This window comes from Clupea harengus, chromosome 12 (assembly GCF_900700415.2).
Source record: "Clupea harengus chromosome 12, Ch_v2.0.2, whole genome shotgun sequence".
Lineage (NCBI taxonomy): Eukaryota > Metazoa > Chordata > Actinopteri > Clupeiformes > Clupeidae > Clupea > Clupea harengus.
Window position 1 is genome coordinate 23,911,931 of NC_045163.1, and position 17,500 is coordinate 23,929,430.

Genomic DNA, 17,500 nt, shown 5'->3' on the forward strand with positions numbered 1-17,500 from the left:
AAGGAACTGTGTGTAACCTGAAAGACGATGGCCAATGAACACATGGTCAACACACTGAGAGAAACACTTCCACAGCAATACAAAGCCTAGCAGCACAGTTCATAGCATACTTCTGACATGGGACGATTGTGGATTACCAGGGTTAAACGAGTAGAAGGCTCTTACAGATATGCATCTGGGAGCCGTCTCACTCTCTCATTCCCGTGTGAGCCCGTGACACACATTACCCACGCACACAATGGAGGGCTTGTTGACCGAGCTGACATCATCGCACAGTCTCAAGGCTGAGGCGACTCAGGTGGTCGCAGTTCAAACAGGATCCGACACAACAGCGCAATGTTAGGGCGAGGGTACAAATTCTCTCTGCCCTTTTTATCTACGGGGTTTAAATAGTAGCAGAAACAGTGGCTTTTGTTTCTTTTCCACAACATTAATATTCTGGAAACAGACTTAAGTTCCCCTCAGTCTCATCACCAGCCATCAGTAGCTATCTAACTCTAAATTTAAAATCAGCAAATTGGCAGAAAAAAGGAAAAAAAAGTTCCAGAGATAAGATGCGTCTTCATAAAACGTGACCTCATAGTCCCGGCAGCTCGGGCCCAAAGATGCGCGGACGTCCGTGGTCGTTTTAATGAGAAGCGAGATGTCATTCCAGATAAGCCTCTCCCTGCGCTCGCTCGCTCGCTCGCTGCGCCCGTGGATGTGAGCACAGGCCCAGCTTGGCGCAAATGACTTCTAATTAAAATCAAGATGCTCGGATGAGAAATACGGGCTTGTTTATGCACAGGGGAGCAGAAACGTCCGTGGGCAGGACCCGGCCGTCCTTACGCAGGTACTGACCGGAAAAGGGACTCGGCCTGACTGCAGGGCTCGCTGAGGGAATGCAGGAGAGGTTTTCTTGTGTTCTAGAATGTTTTGCAGTGTTCTAGGACAAAGAGTGGTTATGCTTTCCTATTCTAAAATGTCTCTGTGCGAGGCCTACATGCAGTTGCATACACGCTCATTGCACTCAACACATACTAACACGCAGACTCACGCATACACGCAAGCCCTGAACAACATTCATGTTCATTCGAATGTTAAATGAGCGACTGACTGTGACGCTCACACACACACACACCTAAAACCCTGAACAAGAAGATGCTAACTGGAGGAAACAGGTGTTTCCCACGGCAAAAAGAACGACTGCACCACGGAGACTAAGGAGCTAAGAATCTAACGCAGATTCACCCCGGGGCAGATAGCCGACATGGTGCCCGTTCAGAGCTGAGAAAATGGATGTGGGGGGGGAACAGAGAGCGATGCTGAACTGCTAAATATATAATGAACTCCCTGCGCTGCGGTTGTGTTCAGCGAGGGCAAGCCTAAAAGCCAGATCCACAGCGAGACACACATCTAACTTGACAGGCCCACAGGAGAAAACAAGGGAGGGAGGGAGGGAGGTAGGGAGAGAGGGAGGGCGGGAGGGAGAGAGAAAGAGGAAAAGAGAGACTGATTGAGCGAGTCAGTGACAGGGTGAATGAAGTCTGAATTTAAAGCCCCCATGTGGAGAGACTGTGCACTGCATCCATTCCAACCGCCAACTACAAAGACAACTTTCGTGACAAAGACCTCAACATCTCAAAAATCTATCTGCAGAGTATGTCCCCAAAAGACCAGCCTCTTAAATTCAGTTTGTGTTTCAAATAATCCATTCTACTTCACTGAATGTGACCATTTTATTTTTCTCTCTCCCTCCGAAAATGATAATGAGAGGAGGGTGTTCTGGGAAAAAGAGCGCCCAATCGATGCAACACAATGAAAACCTCAATGCAATATTTATGTCTCTGACACATTTTCCTCAATTTGCATCATGCAGTGCCAACATACTGCATGTTAATGAGCCCTACAGTGAAGTATGTGTGGAGTCTGTGTGTGCATGTGTGAGGCAGAGAGCGAGAAAGAGGAAAAAGAGAGATTGACAGAGGGAGAGAGAGTATTTGTGTGTGTGTGTGTGTGTGTGTGTGTGTGTGTGTGTGTGTAGGAGAAAAGAAATGTATGTGTGTATGTATTTATCTATGCGTCTGTCTGTCTGTCTGTCTCTGTGTGTGTGTGTGTGTGTGTGTGTGTTTATGTGTGTGTGTGAGCGTGTGCGTGTGTGCGTGTTTGAGTTTGGCTGCAGTATGCGGGTTAGTGCAAGTGAGTCAGGCCTTACATAAAAGCGATTTAATTGAAGAAACTATGTCGGACAGCAGCAGTGAGGTCATACATCTCCAGTCTAATGCATTACATCACAGGCATCGCCCCGTGTACCCATGTGTCACCATGTGTCACTATGCGTTTGTGTTTGTGTGTGTGTGTGTGTGTGTGTGTGTGTGTGTGTGTGTGTGTTTGTTTGCGTGTGTTTGTGTGTGTTTGCGTGTGTGCGTGCCTGCCCATGTGAAGTCCAGTGTAAATTCATCCTGTGAAGTCAAATTATAAAATCCCTTTCTGAGATGCCCTGCACTAGTGGTGTATAAAAATAAACACGGTTCATTCGGTTGAGATGTAATTGGCTTTTTTTAATGAGGTGCGGTTACGGAACTCTGTAAAAAGCACAAAAAACATTTTACGACTGAACGATTTCCCAGGGAATAAGACTGATGTAATAAAACAAAAGCTTGTCCCTTCATTTTAAAGAAAGTGTATATAAGACCTTCGTTAAAAAAGCTCTACAAAGGACATTTTGATGTAAATACAGCTCTATATGTAAATAAACACGTTCTGTATATCATTTCTGCTTGTTGTTGTTTTTAACCGGCGGAAGGCAGGGATTAATGTGCTTTCAGATTATTTAGCATGACAGTAACACAAATAGAGAAATAGATTATTCTGGTCGGAAGTCCAAGGTGTAACATTATCAAAAAAACATGAATTTAAGCTACATACACAAATCTTTGCCGTCCTGACAACGATTCATCTTTTCTGAAGCATCACATTACTGTTGTCCGTGGCACTGTGAGGCCAGCAGCTGTATAGCCTTCGAGACGAGTTTGCACTACTGCCAGACTCACTCATTCTCTCTCGCTCGCTCACACACACACACACACACACACACAGACACACAAAGCAGTAGCCTAACCTCACAAACTGAAATAATGTCATGTTATTGTACTTCCATTATTCCTGAATTATGGTATGCATTGTGTGTGCTACCAGTTGGTTGTATTGTGTAATGAAGACGGATAGGACGTCTTTACAGGCCAACTAAAAGGACGAGGGGAAATTAGAGTGCGCGTGCAGGTGAACATGCGATTGGGCTCATCTGACTCTTAGCACCTGGAATGAACTCTCCTTGTGGATTATTCTCTGTCGGAGGATGTGGGTGGATATAAAAATATTGCTTTCTTGGATTGCAGGTTTGTATGAACTGCAGCTTCAAGCTCGTTCTTAGTCACAAACTTTGATCTTGATCTTGATTAACTGTTCATGTTTGAACTATTTGTATTGCTTGCTGGACATTAAGACTCTCTTAATTTGGGGGTCTGGGGGTCACGTTTATAAATGTATATTATTGTTATATAAAAATAAAATAAAAGAAGTGTATGATTTACAGTTTGAGGCTTTAATTAGTAGCCTAAGAGAAGGCCCAGTCTTCCAGCAGCATCAGCAGGCCTATAGGGCTCCATACCCGCTCCATCTCCTTCAGCTTACAACATAAGGAACAGAGCAGGCCTATAGATCCATCTCCTTCAGCTTACAACATAAGAACAGAGCAGGCATATAGATCCATCTCCTTCAGCTTACAACATAAGGAACAGAGCAGGCCTATAGATCCATCTCCTTCAGCTTACAACATAAGGAACAGAGCAGGCATATAGATCCATCTCCTTCAGCTTACAACATAATGAACAGATAGAAGGCCCAGTCTTCCAGCAGCATCAGCAGGCCTATAGGGCTCCATACCTTCTCCATCTCCATTAGCTTACAACACAAGGAACAGATAGGAGGCCCAGTCTTCCAGCAGCATCAGTAGGCCTATACAATCAATATATAATCATACACTTCCTGTTCCATAAGGAACAGAGCAGGCCTATAGATCCATCTCCTTCAGCATAACATAAGGAACAGAGCAGGCCTATAGATCCATCTCCTTTAGCATAACATAAGGAACAGATAATAGACAACCATATGGCCATATCCATAAGGAGGCTAATGTAAATAAAATAACATTATTAAAAGAAAAAGAAAAGAAATCAGATTATAACCTACAACAATTGTTTATGTGTTCTAGGCAAACCAAATCGCCCAAGATGTTTGATGTAATATATCTCTATGGGCTTTTCCAAATTTAAAAAAAGTGAATGAGTACATACTTCCGCTTAGTCAGAGGATGTCGGTTGAGTAGGCAGTCCTTCAGTGTGGCCCAGGACACACACACGTTCACAGAAGAAGTTCAGTGTGGCCCAGGACGCACACACGTTCACAAAAAAAGGTCGCTAAAAGAAAGTGGCGATATACGTTCAAGACCACCCGCGAATGTGGTCTGAATGATCGGACCTCAATAATTGAGTCCACTTGCGATCAGGTCGCCAAAGACGCATATTAATACCAGGTGTGAACAGGATAGATAGATAGATAGATAGATGGATACTTTATTAATCCCGAGGGAAATTTAGGAATCCCGAGGGAAATTTACAGGGTCTAGGAGAAGCTTAAAATCAGCGACTGGGCCACAGTCAAAACCAGGATGATGTCCTTCAAAATTCCCTAAACTGAGAATGCCATTGATGGATACTGTAGCTTTAATAACTACAATCTCAACATTTCTCAAGTCATTATGAAAAGCCCTGCTTGTCAGAGTGTGCAGGACCTCATGCAGGCACCTCTTGTATGAACAGATCTGTTCATGCCGGAGATTAAAGAGAACCTGTCACATTCAATACTTTCTCCATCTTTAGTCTAAGATATGAGCCAAATTCACGAGAGGACCATACATGTCATACAAGTCCTGTAAAAAGAGTTCTTTGTGCTCTAGACCCACAAATCTTGCTTTTTCATTACACTGAGGACATTTTTGTAAATTAAATAATAAAGTGCAACATAAATAATCAGAGCCTAGTTACCAGCAATGTAAACTGTTGGAGCCTGGTAACCACAGTGATGGCAGCCTCCCTATGACCCTCTGCAGTTGTAGTCGCAGACTGCTTGTCTCTGACAAGATTCTCTTGATGTAAACAATTTTGACTTCACAATCTTGATTTCAGCAATTCATCTCAAGTGACGGTGTCAAAAGCACTTGAAATGTGTCCTTAGTCTGTGGCTTTTGAAAGTTAATTGGCCATTGTTTACATATTTGACTGACTTCTTAAACACGGTCTTGATATCAAATCAAACTTATGAGATTCTTTCAATGGCCTTTCAGGGATGAGCCTTCCAGACAAGTAGGATGGAGCTCCATATAATTTATGAGGGTTGATTAAACACAGTCATTTATGAGGGTTGATTAAACACAGTCATTTATGAGTGTTGATTCAACACAGTCATTTATGAGGGTTGATTAAACACAGTCATTTATGAGTGTTGATTAAACACAGTCATTTATGAGGGTTGATTAAACACAGTCATTTATGAGGGTTGATTAAACACAGTCATTTATGAGGGTTGATTAAACGCAGTCATTTATGAGTGTTGATTAAACAGTCATTTATGAGGGTTGATTAAAACACAGTCATTTATGAGGGTTGATTAAACACAGTCATTTATGAGTGTTGATTAAAACACAGTCATTTATGAGGGTTGATTAAACACAGTCATTTATGAGGGTTGATTCAACACAGTCAGAGTGTTTCACACAAGTCTGCTGTAGCAGAGTCTGATGTTACATTGAAGTTACATACATTGGTAGTAAAACCGACTGCATTGGTGCAATGATTTTCAACACTTGGGAGAACGCATGTGAATAAGAATGGATAACTCCCACTTGAGTAACCGCTACATGCTTGAATTTCACTGAACATTTTAAAGTCTGCATTGTGTGTGTATGTGTGTGTGTGTGTGTGTGTGTGTGTGTGTGTGTGTGTGTGTGTGTGTGTGTGTGTGTAAGAGAGAGACAGAGAAAGTAAGCCTGTATGTGCACTTGGCAACAGGAAGAGTTTAACACAGGTCCTTGTGAGGGGGTCGGCGATGTGTCAAGGTTAGGATTCGTAACATCACGCGCACAAAGGCCGACACACACCTCTGCCCTCAGAGACCAGCACCCAGCTACCCAACACGCACAAACACACCCACACTTCTTTCCCAAAGTGGCAGGAAAGGCCCAGCGCCCCCCCGGCTTTACCACCGCATCATCCCCTCTCCAGCCCATAATCCCATTGGTCACGGCGGCATCGCGGAGGCCGGGATTGGCTGGCAGAGGCCTGTCTCCATGGAAACTGGAGGGATGGAGCTGGAAGCCAACAGCCTGTTCAGATTAGGAGCAGGCTAGAACCTCAGCATGCTTTGTTCCCAGATGAGAGGGGTTTAGGCCTCACATACTGTATCAGTGGGGCCATAAATAATTATGTCCTTATATCAGTGTGTCTGTGTGTGTGTGACCATGTGTCCAGTGTGTCTGTGTGTGTAAGTATATATATATGTGTGTGCGTGCCTGTAGTAGTGGAATTGTGCGAGAGATAAAAACTGCACAAGTGTACACTTGCAAATGTGATATTAAGTTTGTGTGGTGTGTATGTGTGTGTGACTGTGTGTGAGTGTGTGACTGTGTGTGAGGGTGCTGGGGGTCGCTGTACCTACAGTCCCTAATATCTCCCCCTGTGTAAATGACTCCAGCGTTTCCTTTGTCTGCCCACGGAGCTAAGAGTGGCCCAGCGAGTACAAGCCACCTCCTCAGCATCACCCGGCTCAGGGGAAGACTTCTCCTCCTCCTCCTCCTCTTCACTTCTATCACTTCATCCCCCCTCCTTTTGCATTCACCCCCACTCACTCTCACTTCTGCTGCCAAATCAGCCCCCATCACCGTCCCAAAAGACGTGATTAAACACTCGTGGTTTGGCAGCGCCGCAGTGAAATCTTCGCCGGTGACAGATAAACTCGGGGTTCATCAGCAGTGGCAAACAGCTCCTCCAACATATGCCATGGCGGGCCTGTCTGGCCACACAGCTCCACTCGGCTGCTAATGCCTTTTTATGCTGACTGAGACGAGGAGATGGGAGGAAAGAATTAACTATCTGCGATTAGAGCGGCGATTTCAGATGATTATGGATATGGCTAAGCCCATGATTTTAGGAGGGAGAGAAAGGAGAGAATGAATCCTCGCCAATTGCCTGACACAAAAATCAAGATCTCAGATGAATAAACTGGCAGAGATTCTTAGGGGGAAACTGTGGTGTTTTTATAAGGTATGAACTATATTACTGTCAGCGTGTGTGCGTGTGTGTGTGTGTGTGTGTGTGTGTATTTTTCACCTGGGGAGACCAGATGGTGGCGCTCCCTGCCTGGCTGGCTTAGTTTCAGATCCATCCTTTTCTCTTCTTCTGCTCAGTCCTGCTGTCTGCCATTCTGGCCATCTATTCTCCTCACCCAGTCATTCATTCACAGGCTACATGCATTTAACACTTTCTCCATCTATTCTCCTCACCCAGTCATTCACAGGCTACATGCATTTTAGCACTTTCTCCATCTTAGCATTTCAGCGCAGTCATATCTTTCATTCTCTCTCTCTCTCTCTCTCTCTATTTCCCTCCTTCTCTCACATACACACACACAGAAAGTGCCTAAAGGTGCTTCAAAAATAAACATCCTGACACACACACACACACACACACAGGTCCTACAGTGCCTAAAGGTGCTTCAGAAATAAACACTCTGCCTGACACACACACACACACACACACACACACACACACACACACACACACACACACACAGAGCCGTGTGGCCATTGATGGAACCCTTATTGTCACTGCTGGTGCGATCACTGACCAAGTCAGCCAAATATTTCAAAAGCCCAGCAGAGCCAGCACGACACATATGGCTTTAGCTCTGATAACGGATCAGATCAAGAGTGAGAGTGGTTAGAGGAGAGAGGGAGAGGGAGAGAGGAGAGAGAATGTGAGAAAGTGAGAGAGAAAGAAAGAGACAGTGAGAAAGAGAGAGGAAAGAGAGAGAGGAAAGAGAGAGAGAAGAGAGAGAACGAGAAAGAGAGAGTCAGTCTAGAGCCACTCAGCTAGGGTGGCAAATCCCATCAGAGCCGTCACTACTGGATACTGCTGAGCTGCTTTAGAACTGGCAAGCTCAGACAGGGTATAGGCATGCACACACACACACGCACACACACACTGAACAGATAAATCACACACAGACACACACACACACACACACACTGAACAGATAAATCACACACACACACACACACTTAACAGATAAACCACACACACACACACACACACACACACCAAAGAAAAGCGGAAAACTTTGAGACTCCAGAGATGCATTTTTGTTCTCTTCAACATAAAGTCCTGCAACTAAATGCCAATCTCATTACATCGGTGACCTCCTCACGAAACTGGAATATGAAAGGGATGTCTGAGTTTCAAATGCAACAGCATGGAAACTAACAGTCCATGACAACAAACCTATGGTCACAAAAAGGAAAATCAGAATATCAGTTAAGACAAAAGAGAATGCGATAGAAAGAAAAACAGAATGAAAGAAAGACGGACGGACTGAAAGAAAAACAGAACGAGAGAAAGAAAGAAATGAAAAGACAGAAAGAAAGAAACAGAATGAGCACTTTAAAACAGCTGGTCTTTGACCTTTGAACCTCCGCTCTCTCACGGTTTGGGCCGGTGACAGCCAGGAATTTCCCAGCGCTGTTTACAAACTGCAGCCCTCCAAGAGCACAGCTCCTGCTCCTGACTCAGCTCACACCCCGCGACCTGCCCCTCACCCTTTCAACCCTGAACACACCCCCCACCCCCCCCTGCCAGGAGATGCCCACTTCCTGAAGGCCATGGCATTCTGGGTAAGTGGCCCAGGGTGACAGAAAGGTTCGAGCAGACAGCTTTGTGTGTTCTGGCGCGGGTTTACAACTTAATTGGGGCTCTCTTACATAAATTATTTCACCCACACTGCCCAACAATGTGGGCCATTCTCACGGGGCTCTGCGCCTTTTACACTCTCTCCGAGGACTCAGGGCTTTACAGCCGTGTGTGTGGGGAGGGGGGGGGAATGAAAAAGTGAGACATTTACAAAATTAGAGAGATATAGAGAGGTAATATGAGAGGAAGAAATTAGAACACAGGGAAAGAAAGATAAGTGTAGCAGAGAGAGAGAGAGAGAGAGAGAGAGAGAGAGAGAGAAAGCGAGAGAAAAAGAGAGGGAGAGAGCAATAGAGGGAGATCCGGTCATTCTGGAGTCACTGTGGGGTCAGGGGGTGAGCGAAGATCACAAGGCACTGAACCTCAAGTGAACTGTGACCTCTCTCCTGTGACCTGGAGCGAGGGACTACCAGCGAGGCAGGAGGAAGAGCCAGGGAGAGGGAGGGAGGGAGGGAGGGAGGGAGAACAAGAAAAAGAATGAAAGGAAGGCATAGAGAGAGAGCGAGAGAAAAGGCAGGGAGCAGAAGTGAACTTCAGCTGAACCTGGACCTTAACATTGGACTCCCAGGCAACCTCAGCTCTGCTGCAGTGCTGTGCTGTGCAGTGCGGAGACGGAGCCAGAGCCGGCCTACTAGAGACACGCTGCACACGTCAGGCCAAGAGTTCAGAGGTCTGATTCACCCACGCGCTACAAGAAGGCCCCAAACACGTCACTAGTGGTCAGCGCACGGGTCAAATCAATTTACTCAAGCCTCCGCAGCTGCTTACAGTCACACGTCACTCTCTGCCTCACAGACAGAGTTTGACCCAGGTCTCTTTTGGTGCCCCTGCATTGGTACCTGTGTGGGAAAGAAAACTATCAATCTGAACGTTAAACTAAATAGCTCTAAAAAGAGACGAAGAGAGAGGACAAGAGCAGAGACCATTGTATTAAAGAGACTGTGAATCAGAGGGGAAAACGGAGAGGGGGGGGGGAGAGAGAAAGAGTGAGAGTGTGTGTGTGTGTGTGTGTGTGTGAGTGAGAGAGAGAGAGAGAGAGAGAGAGAGAGAGAGGTGGTGTTGAGCTCATCCGTTCCTCATATTTGGTGCTTGCTGCTGGCGGCCGTGTCAGACTGACGCCTAACTCAGAGTGACAGGCTGACAGCACACAGAGAATACCCCTTCATGCGTGCAGACACCTGACAAGCCCTGTGAGCCGCTCACCTCACACCCTCTCAGGTCACACACCAACCCTGGCTCCCTTATTCTCATCCTCCTCTCTTTCTTTCTCTCTCTCTCTCTCTCTCTCTCTCTCTCTGTCCCTTTCCCCATCTTCTCTTCCCACATCCCTTTATTTCTATCCCCATCCCTCTCTTACCATCTTTCTGTCTCTTTTCCTCTCCTCTTCCTCTTCTGTCTTTCCCCATTCTCTTCTCCTTCTTTCCTCAAAATAATCATCCTTCTCTCTTTCTCTTCATCTCTTGGTGTCCCACACAGTCGCCAACAGAAAGCCAGAACCAAGCAGAAGGACACTGCTTTCAGGTTCCAGAGGCATTACCTTCTGTTGTTGTTCCACTTTCTGCGGCCCATCCCTGTCTTTTTAAAGGCACCTCTTCATCTTTTCCACTTTCTCTCTGTTTTTCACCGTCCTCTTCATCCCTACCCTAATACTTCACTTCCTCTCAATTCTCAATTCTCTTTCCACATGAGGTCATCTCCATCCCAGCTATCTTCACCTGTTCTGCTCTCACTCGCGTCTCACTCGCGTCTCACTTCTGGCTCGTTGTCGTTCTGTCGTTCAGCTTTTCCTCATCCAAAAGCACCATCTTTGACTGCATCAGCCCAGATCAGAGCCCCTCCCGCAGGTCAGTTATGGTACTGCACAAGCCCAGGGCAAGAGGTCACTCCCTGACTCCTGCACCCCTCAAAAAACACACCGCCACCACTCATGCGATCACAGTGAGGCCAAATCGTATTTCAACATTTCCACTACATCTACCACCATTTACAGCCCGCCATGAGACATTTAAACCAACACACTTACATAAACACCTCAGCTTTGACCTCAGCTACACATTCTCAAAACAACAAGCTCCCTTGAAGGATCTGAGGGATGGTACATTTCAACCATGACGTATTAACGCCTGGAACCATCTGCTGAGGATTGTTTTTTTTTCCAGATTCACAAAAAAAACATTTAAGTCCCTTAATATTAAATTAATGAATAATTGTGACTCACAGGTGTCCACCCATGTGCCTGATGTTTGGTCCAAAGCACAGAGAGCATGAGCCTATGATGCGGAGGAGGAGGCATCCATTCCAACGACTGCTTGTGGCGTGTCTGACCACCTTACATTAGATAGCTACTGCTGCCCTCCGCTGTCTGCACATGGAATTGCAGCCTGTGTATGCACACTTGACAAGCTGACATCGCATAACATCATACAACTTCATCGGTGAAAGGTATATCATCTTATTTTGTTTTCATTTTGAATGTAGAGCAGGGATCAACTTATAGCTGGCCAGTCAATGCAGAGGTTTTCATTAACACCAAGCTTGAGTACACCTGATAAAACTGACCCGTGCTTTGATACCTGGGGTCAGCTGATAAAGTTAGTTGCAATATTGTGAGATCATTCTAAATGTTACCACACAGGCTCGTTTGGATTTTAATGACGATCCCTGATCCAGAGAAGCCGCCGGTAGAAACAATATTCTGTCCCACAGGTGCCAAGGGTACTGTAGCAAGAACACACTGCGCTGTTAGTAAAGCATCATCCCCCTGCCCCCTCAACCTTTCCCACACACACACACACACACACACACACACCCTTCCTGTTTTTTTATCCGTCTTTCACAGAAACACACACGGCCGGTAGAAACAATATTCTGACCCACAGTTGCCAAGGCTACAGTAGCAAGAACACGCCGCGCTGTTAGCAACCCTCCGACAGGGAGACGTCCAAAAGATAGATGACTACATCATACCCCCCCTGAAACAAGCCTCCTGAGGGGTGGATGACCACATCATACCCCCCCTGAAACAAGCCTCCTGAGGGGTGGAGGGGACGGAGACAATGGCCAGAGCAGTCATCAGTGCCCTGCTGCAGACAGTACAGAGAGCAGCTGGTCAGTGCTGACTACCACGGCTCAAAGTGGAGAGGCATGTACAGTACACACACACACACACACACACACACACACACACCTCCTCCGCTCCTCTGGGGCACATCCCTCAGTCAAAACACACACAAACACACACACACACACACTTCAAACCCTCATTATTATACAGGAGCATCAATAGAACTGCACAGTACACACACACACACACACACACACACACACACACACACACACACACACACACCAATTATACACAGTGCATACAACAACAGTACACAAACACGCGCACACACACACACGAAGAAAGGAGAGGATCAATGGGATAGGCAAACAAAGGCCCCACTCTCATTAGGAAGATGTCAGGAGACACATAACACACACACACACACACACACACACACACACACACAGTGTTCAAAACACAGTCATCTACTTATTACACCATTACATACGTTTACGTCAACAGACTTAGGTAGCACAATAACTCAACTGGACAGCAGAGCAGAATCATCAAATGCATGCATACAAAATGAACATGAATGAAAATGAAAAAAACATTTTTTATGAAAATGAACAAAATATACACCATAATCCTCACTTACAGCCCGTGTAGCAAAGTTCTTACAGGGCGACGATGATATAGGCCACCTCAGCCCACTCACTTCTTTCAACTCTTTCTGCACGACACATGATTCCGATCAGAGACAAACATCAATGCTCCTCGCTACCTTCCAACTCCTCCTCCATCTTTTTCCTGCGAGCTGATGGCCAGATCAATCCATTGATTAGACTATTGTAGAAAAACGTGTCATCTGATTCCCCTGGTGGTTCAAGTAGACCTACACGCAGTGCATTCTCATCCAGTGATTTAACACTTTTGACAGCCACTCGCATTGAGCTGCAGCCTTGGTGATTACAGCTGCGCAGTAATACCATGCACAGAAATCAGATGGTACCATGGATACCTTTTACTGGGATGTACAATATACAAATGGTTATCTTTTACATTTTCAGCAGTTTGTTTATTATCGGATCAGAACTCTGTGATGAGTTGTGTGTGAGTGTTTGGTGGTTTTACTTCATGTTCTCAATCTTCCTTTTAAGTTTATTTTTTTTATATTTCACAGCTGTGCCTGTTTAGTATGGTGTCTATTCTCCAAAAGACACAAAGGTGACTGCTCTAAGGGCACTGAAACAGCCTCAAAAAGAGCAGCAATACAGAAACTCACCAGTGGATGGCGGTAGGACTTTAAACCTTCAAAAGAAGTTCCATCTTCAGCAACACGAGCATATTAACATACTGTACATTCTGAACTCACAGAGTACACTCATGAAGAAGGTGAACACATATACACACACACAAGACAAATCACACACACACACACACACACACACACAGGTAATTTAGACTCACCAATTCCGTCATTCGGATCAGAGTGGAGGGAATGGTCTGAATAGAAACCTACACAGATAAGAAACATTTATTTTAGGGTTAATTACAGCAAATAATTCTGAACAGTGAAAAGACAGTTACGATGCAATTATTTAGGTCAGAAATGTAAAGAATATCTGGTAAATTCCGAAGACTTAATGACCCTAATGAAGAACATAATGACCCCCGGGTAATTTTAGTATTCTTTGACATAAGCATCTCAAATCAACCTCATCATGTTTTTTTATTTTTAGCCAAATTCTGTGTTTTGAGTGGCTGATCTCTTTTTGATAGCATCCCAAGAGTGTGGTTGGGGTCATCATTAATTTAAACAGATTTATCTTCACTTAATCTCCTCAGCAAGTCATGAGAAGGTTTTGTTTTTAAACCAAATGCTCTTATTAACAGCAGCTGTAGAGAGAATCAGTCATTTAACCACATTCATTTGACTTCAACTCCTCATAAAGGAGTCATCATAATGCTTTTAAAGCCCAGCAGGACAGAAGGCACACTCCTGTGACAGGACAGGTGGAGCCGAAGGACTTTTTAAGATGTGCGCACCCAAGAAGCACACTTCACCGACTACAAGATTAAGCACCCCACGATGTGTCAATCATACGCCTTATCTGACACACACACACACACACGTGCCTGTGATCTGGCACGAGCCATCTAGGGGTGGGCGGCATACTCTGGGGATCAGTGAACAAAAGCCGTCCCTCACGAAGGCCTTGTGCTATTCTTTGGCTTTCTCTGTGTGTGTGTTTGTAGTTTGGATCAGCTCCTGCTGGGTAAAGGACAGGCCAGGGATCTGGACCGGTGCGCATCAGAATAGCTGTGACCACCCCCCCCCCCCCCCTCTCACACACACACACACACACACACACACACACACACACACACACACACACTCACACACACACACACCCTCCCCCAGCCAAACCCATCTGCCTGATCCCCTTCTTCCATACCCGGGGGACAGAGCCGTGCCCTTTGTCCCCCGTCCACTCGAGTCGGCACGTGTGCGTGTGTGTGTGTGTGTGTGTTTGTGTGTGTGTGTGTGTGTGTGTGTGTGTGTGTGCGCACATTTGTGTTTCAGTGTTTGTGTGAAACAGACACATTTCTCACTCTAAAGACCTTACACTAAAATCAACATGATTTCCAGATGCACTCAGATTGTTCCCTGCCTCAGTGTTTATGTTTCAGCTCTTTTCAGCTGAAATGAGGAAACGAAACAAGACTGCCCATATCAACATATGGTAACCATACTTCCTAGACTTTTATCAATGGTGGTAAATAGCCAGCCGCTAGAGTACAAAAATACTTGGATGAAAAAAAAATAAGAGGTGAAAGAAACACTGTGTGCTAAAGGACACATTCAGATTCCAACCATAATAAACCACTTCAGATGTCCTTTATAAGACCTTCATCTTTGTATAAACCTTTATCTTTTTATAAGACCTTTATCTTGCCACTTCCATTGACGGAGGACTTTATGCATTTACTGACGCACTCGTAAGGAAACTCACAGACTGGCAAAGAAATACAGCAGAAGGCAAAAGATGAGCATCAAGGACTTTCTCCTCTCCATTTTCTGCCAGGCATTTCTCACTAATCTCGGACATCTGCCCGGTAGCCTGGGTTGTGCTCCCCCAAGACCTGAGCCATTTATCTCCAGGATACCGCCCCGGTTCAGTAACACAGACCCACACCCACCATACATCAACGTATATACAGCCGCACACTTTCATGACGACAAGGTCTGCTGGAAAGGGCCAGTCCTCAGCACTGAACAGTGCAAATGACACCAATTAGACACTGCTGCTAACGCAGAGGAATCACTCGTCACATCCAAAGTGGGTAATGCTTTATAATAACAGGCCACAATGAATAGCACAGCAGCCATTATCAAATAGCTTGTTGATAATGACCAATGTAGTTTATTAGTAATTGTACTTCTTATCAATATTTAAAAATAAAATGTTTGCGTAGAAACAAATTTTTTACTTTAATAACCCAGAGCAACTTTACACGACACATATGACTTCTTAATGATCTATCAATAATAAAAAATGACATTAATTAAGATTGTTCTTAATGCAATTGCATGTAATCATAGACCTTTACTAACAGCTAATTAATAATTTTACAATCATTTGCTGATCACAACTTTATTGGTGGTCACTTCCTCTTCATATTTACTTTTTATCAAAGTATTAATGAATGGCATATCTATTTTGTTTAATGGGAATTCTTTTTTGTTCGACCCTTATTATAGAGTTGCAGCTGACCTTAACATTATTTTACCTTCTGATTAGATGATTAAACAATAAATAATTAATAACTTATTGCCACTCCATTATATGGGATATGTCCTTGAAGGTTATTTGACATTAAATATCATATTTATTATTAAATGGTTTATAAATCTTGTCCTAAACAGGCATGAACATTCACACGGCCCCTATTATACAGTTGCAACAGTATGTGACGGTCGTGGTGCGAGAGCACAGGAACCGCACTCTCCTGCCCCATGTTTGCAACCACTAGCGCACCCAAACAGACATGATTTGCACACACACGCACGCACACACAAACACACATACAACTGATTACACAATCTTCTTCAAAAGGTGAAACCATTGATATAAATGAAGTTGGTGCACCAACAGAGTTTGATGAAATGGAGAAAACATCTACCAACCGGTTGGGGAGTTTGTGCCACCTGCTAGATGGTCGGTCAGACGGGAAGAAGCGCCGCCGGAAACCCAGAACATTTATTTTGTTCCTACTTCATTGAAATGCTAATTGGCAGAGGGGACGCTAAAAATGGTCTGGTCCAGACCACTTGGACAAGGTGATTTATACAAGCCTGTGTAACATGATTATTTATTTATTTCATACTATGTTTATGTCTCATGGTCTGTCTTGTCATTGTGTATTGTTTGGTTTTTGTCTACCCCTTTTTTAATAAATGGTGCTGGCCACCTCCTATATAAGTTCTTTGTTCTGTCTAGGGTGGGGTTAAGAGTTGTCTTGTCAGGTATGTGCATCTATGTTTGACCTTTTGACTGCTGATTGTTAGCAGGTATTTCTAATAGATTTGTACTGCTGAATGTTGTCCTCTACTGCGTTTAGAGGCATAACAGGTTACATTCCCGGAGACTGCTGGTTTTTGTCCTCTGCTGATCTAGAGGCTTGAACCCTCACTCTGAGCTGTTTGGGCCAAACCCACATTGTTGACGGCAACCCGAGGCTCGGTTAGTCACACACTATATGATAAATGATTTATTGTAACATAGCAAAATCACGTATGTTTATACAATGCATTTACTTAGTTGTTTCCATATTGATGGGAAACAATCATTTATGTGGACACGCTGTCAATAAAACTTCATTGAAGAACCTGAAACCTATGAAAAATATTACCAGTATAGCCAGTGTGTGTGTGTGTGTGTGTGTGTGTGTGTGTGTGTGTGTGTGTGTGTGTGTGTGTGTGTATGAGCACGCATGCATGCATGTACATGTGGGTTTGGACACATATAAAACAGGTCAAGACAGTAGCCTTACATTTAAGAACTTTCTAATAAGGGTCCAACAAAGAATGATTCACATTAAAATTGAATAAAACAAGTAACAGACAAGTAAATATGAAAGGGAAGAGAAAATAAATAAAGTTGTGATCAACAAGTTATTGTAAAATTCATAAGTTGTTAGTAAGGGTCTATGATTACATCCAACTGCATTTACAACCATCTTAATTTATACAGTAATGTATTAATTATTGATAGATCTTTAAGAAGTCATTAATTAGACAGCTTAGTTGATAGTTGTTAGATTGATTGTAACGGTTTGGATAGTCCAGCAGCACAACCGCAGGTTGACCCAGAGACTGGAGGACTGA

At 44.4% G+C, this 17,500-nt stretch overlaps 1 protein-coding gene across 1 annotated transcript in view; it reads right to left on the bottom strand.

Moving 5' to 3' along the window:
- nr6a1b (nuclear receptor subfamily 6, group A, member 1b) overlaps positions 1-17,500 on the bottom strand; it is a 115,610-nt gene that overhangs the window by 83,033 nt on the left and 15,077 nt on the right. The window contains exon 2 of the mRNA XM_031577688.2: positions 13,579-13,626. Within this exon, the coding sequence (XP_031433548.1) occupies positions 13,579-13,626 (48 nt within the window). The remainder of the gene's footprint in view (positions 1-13,578; positions 13,627-17,500) is intronic.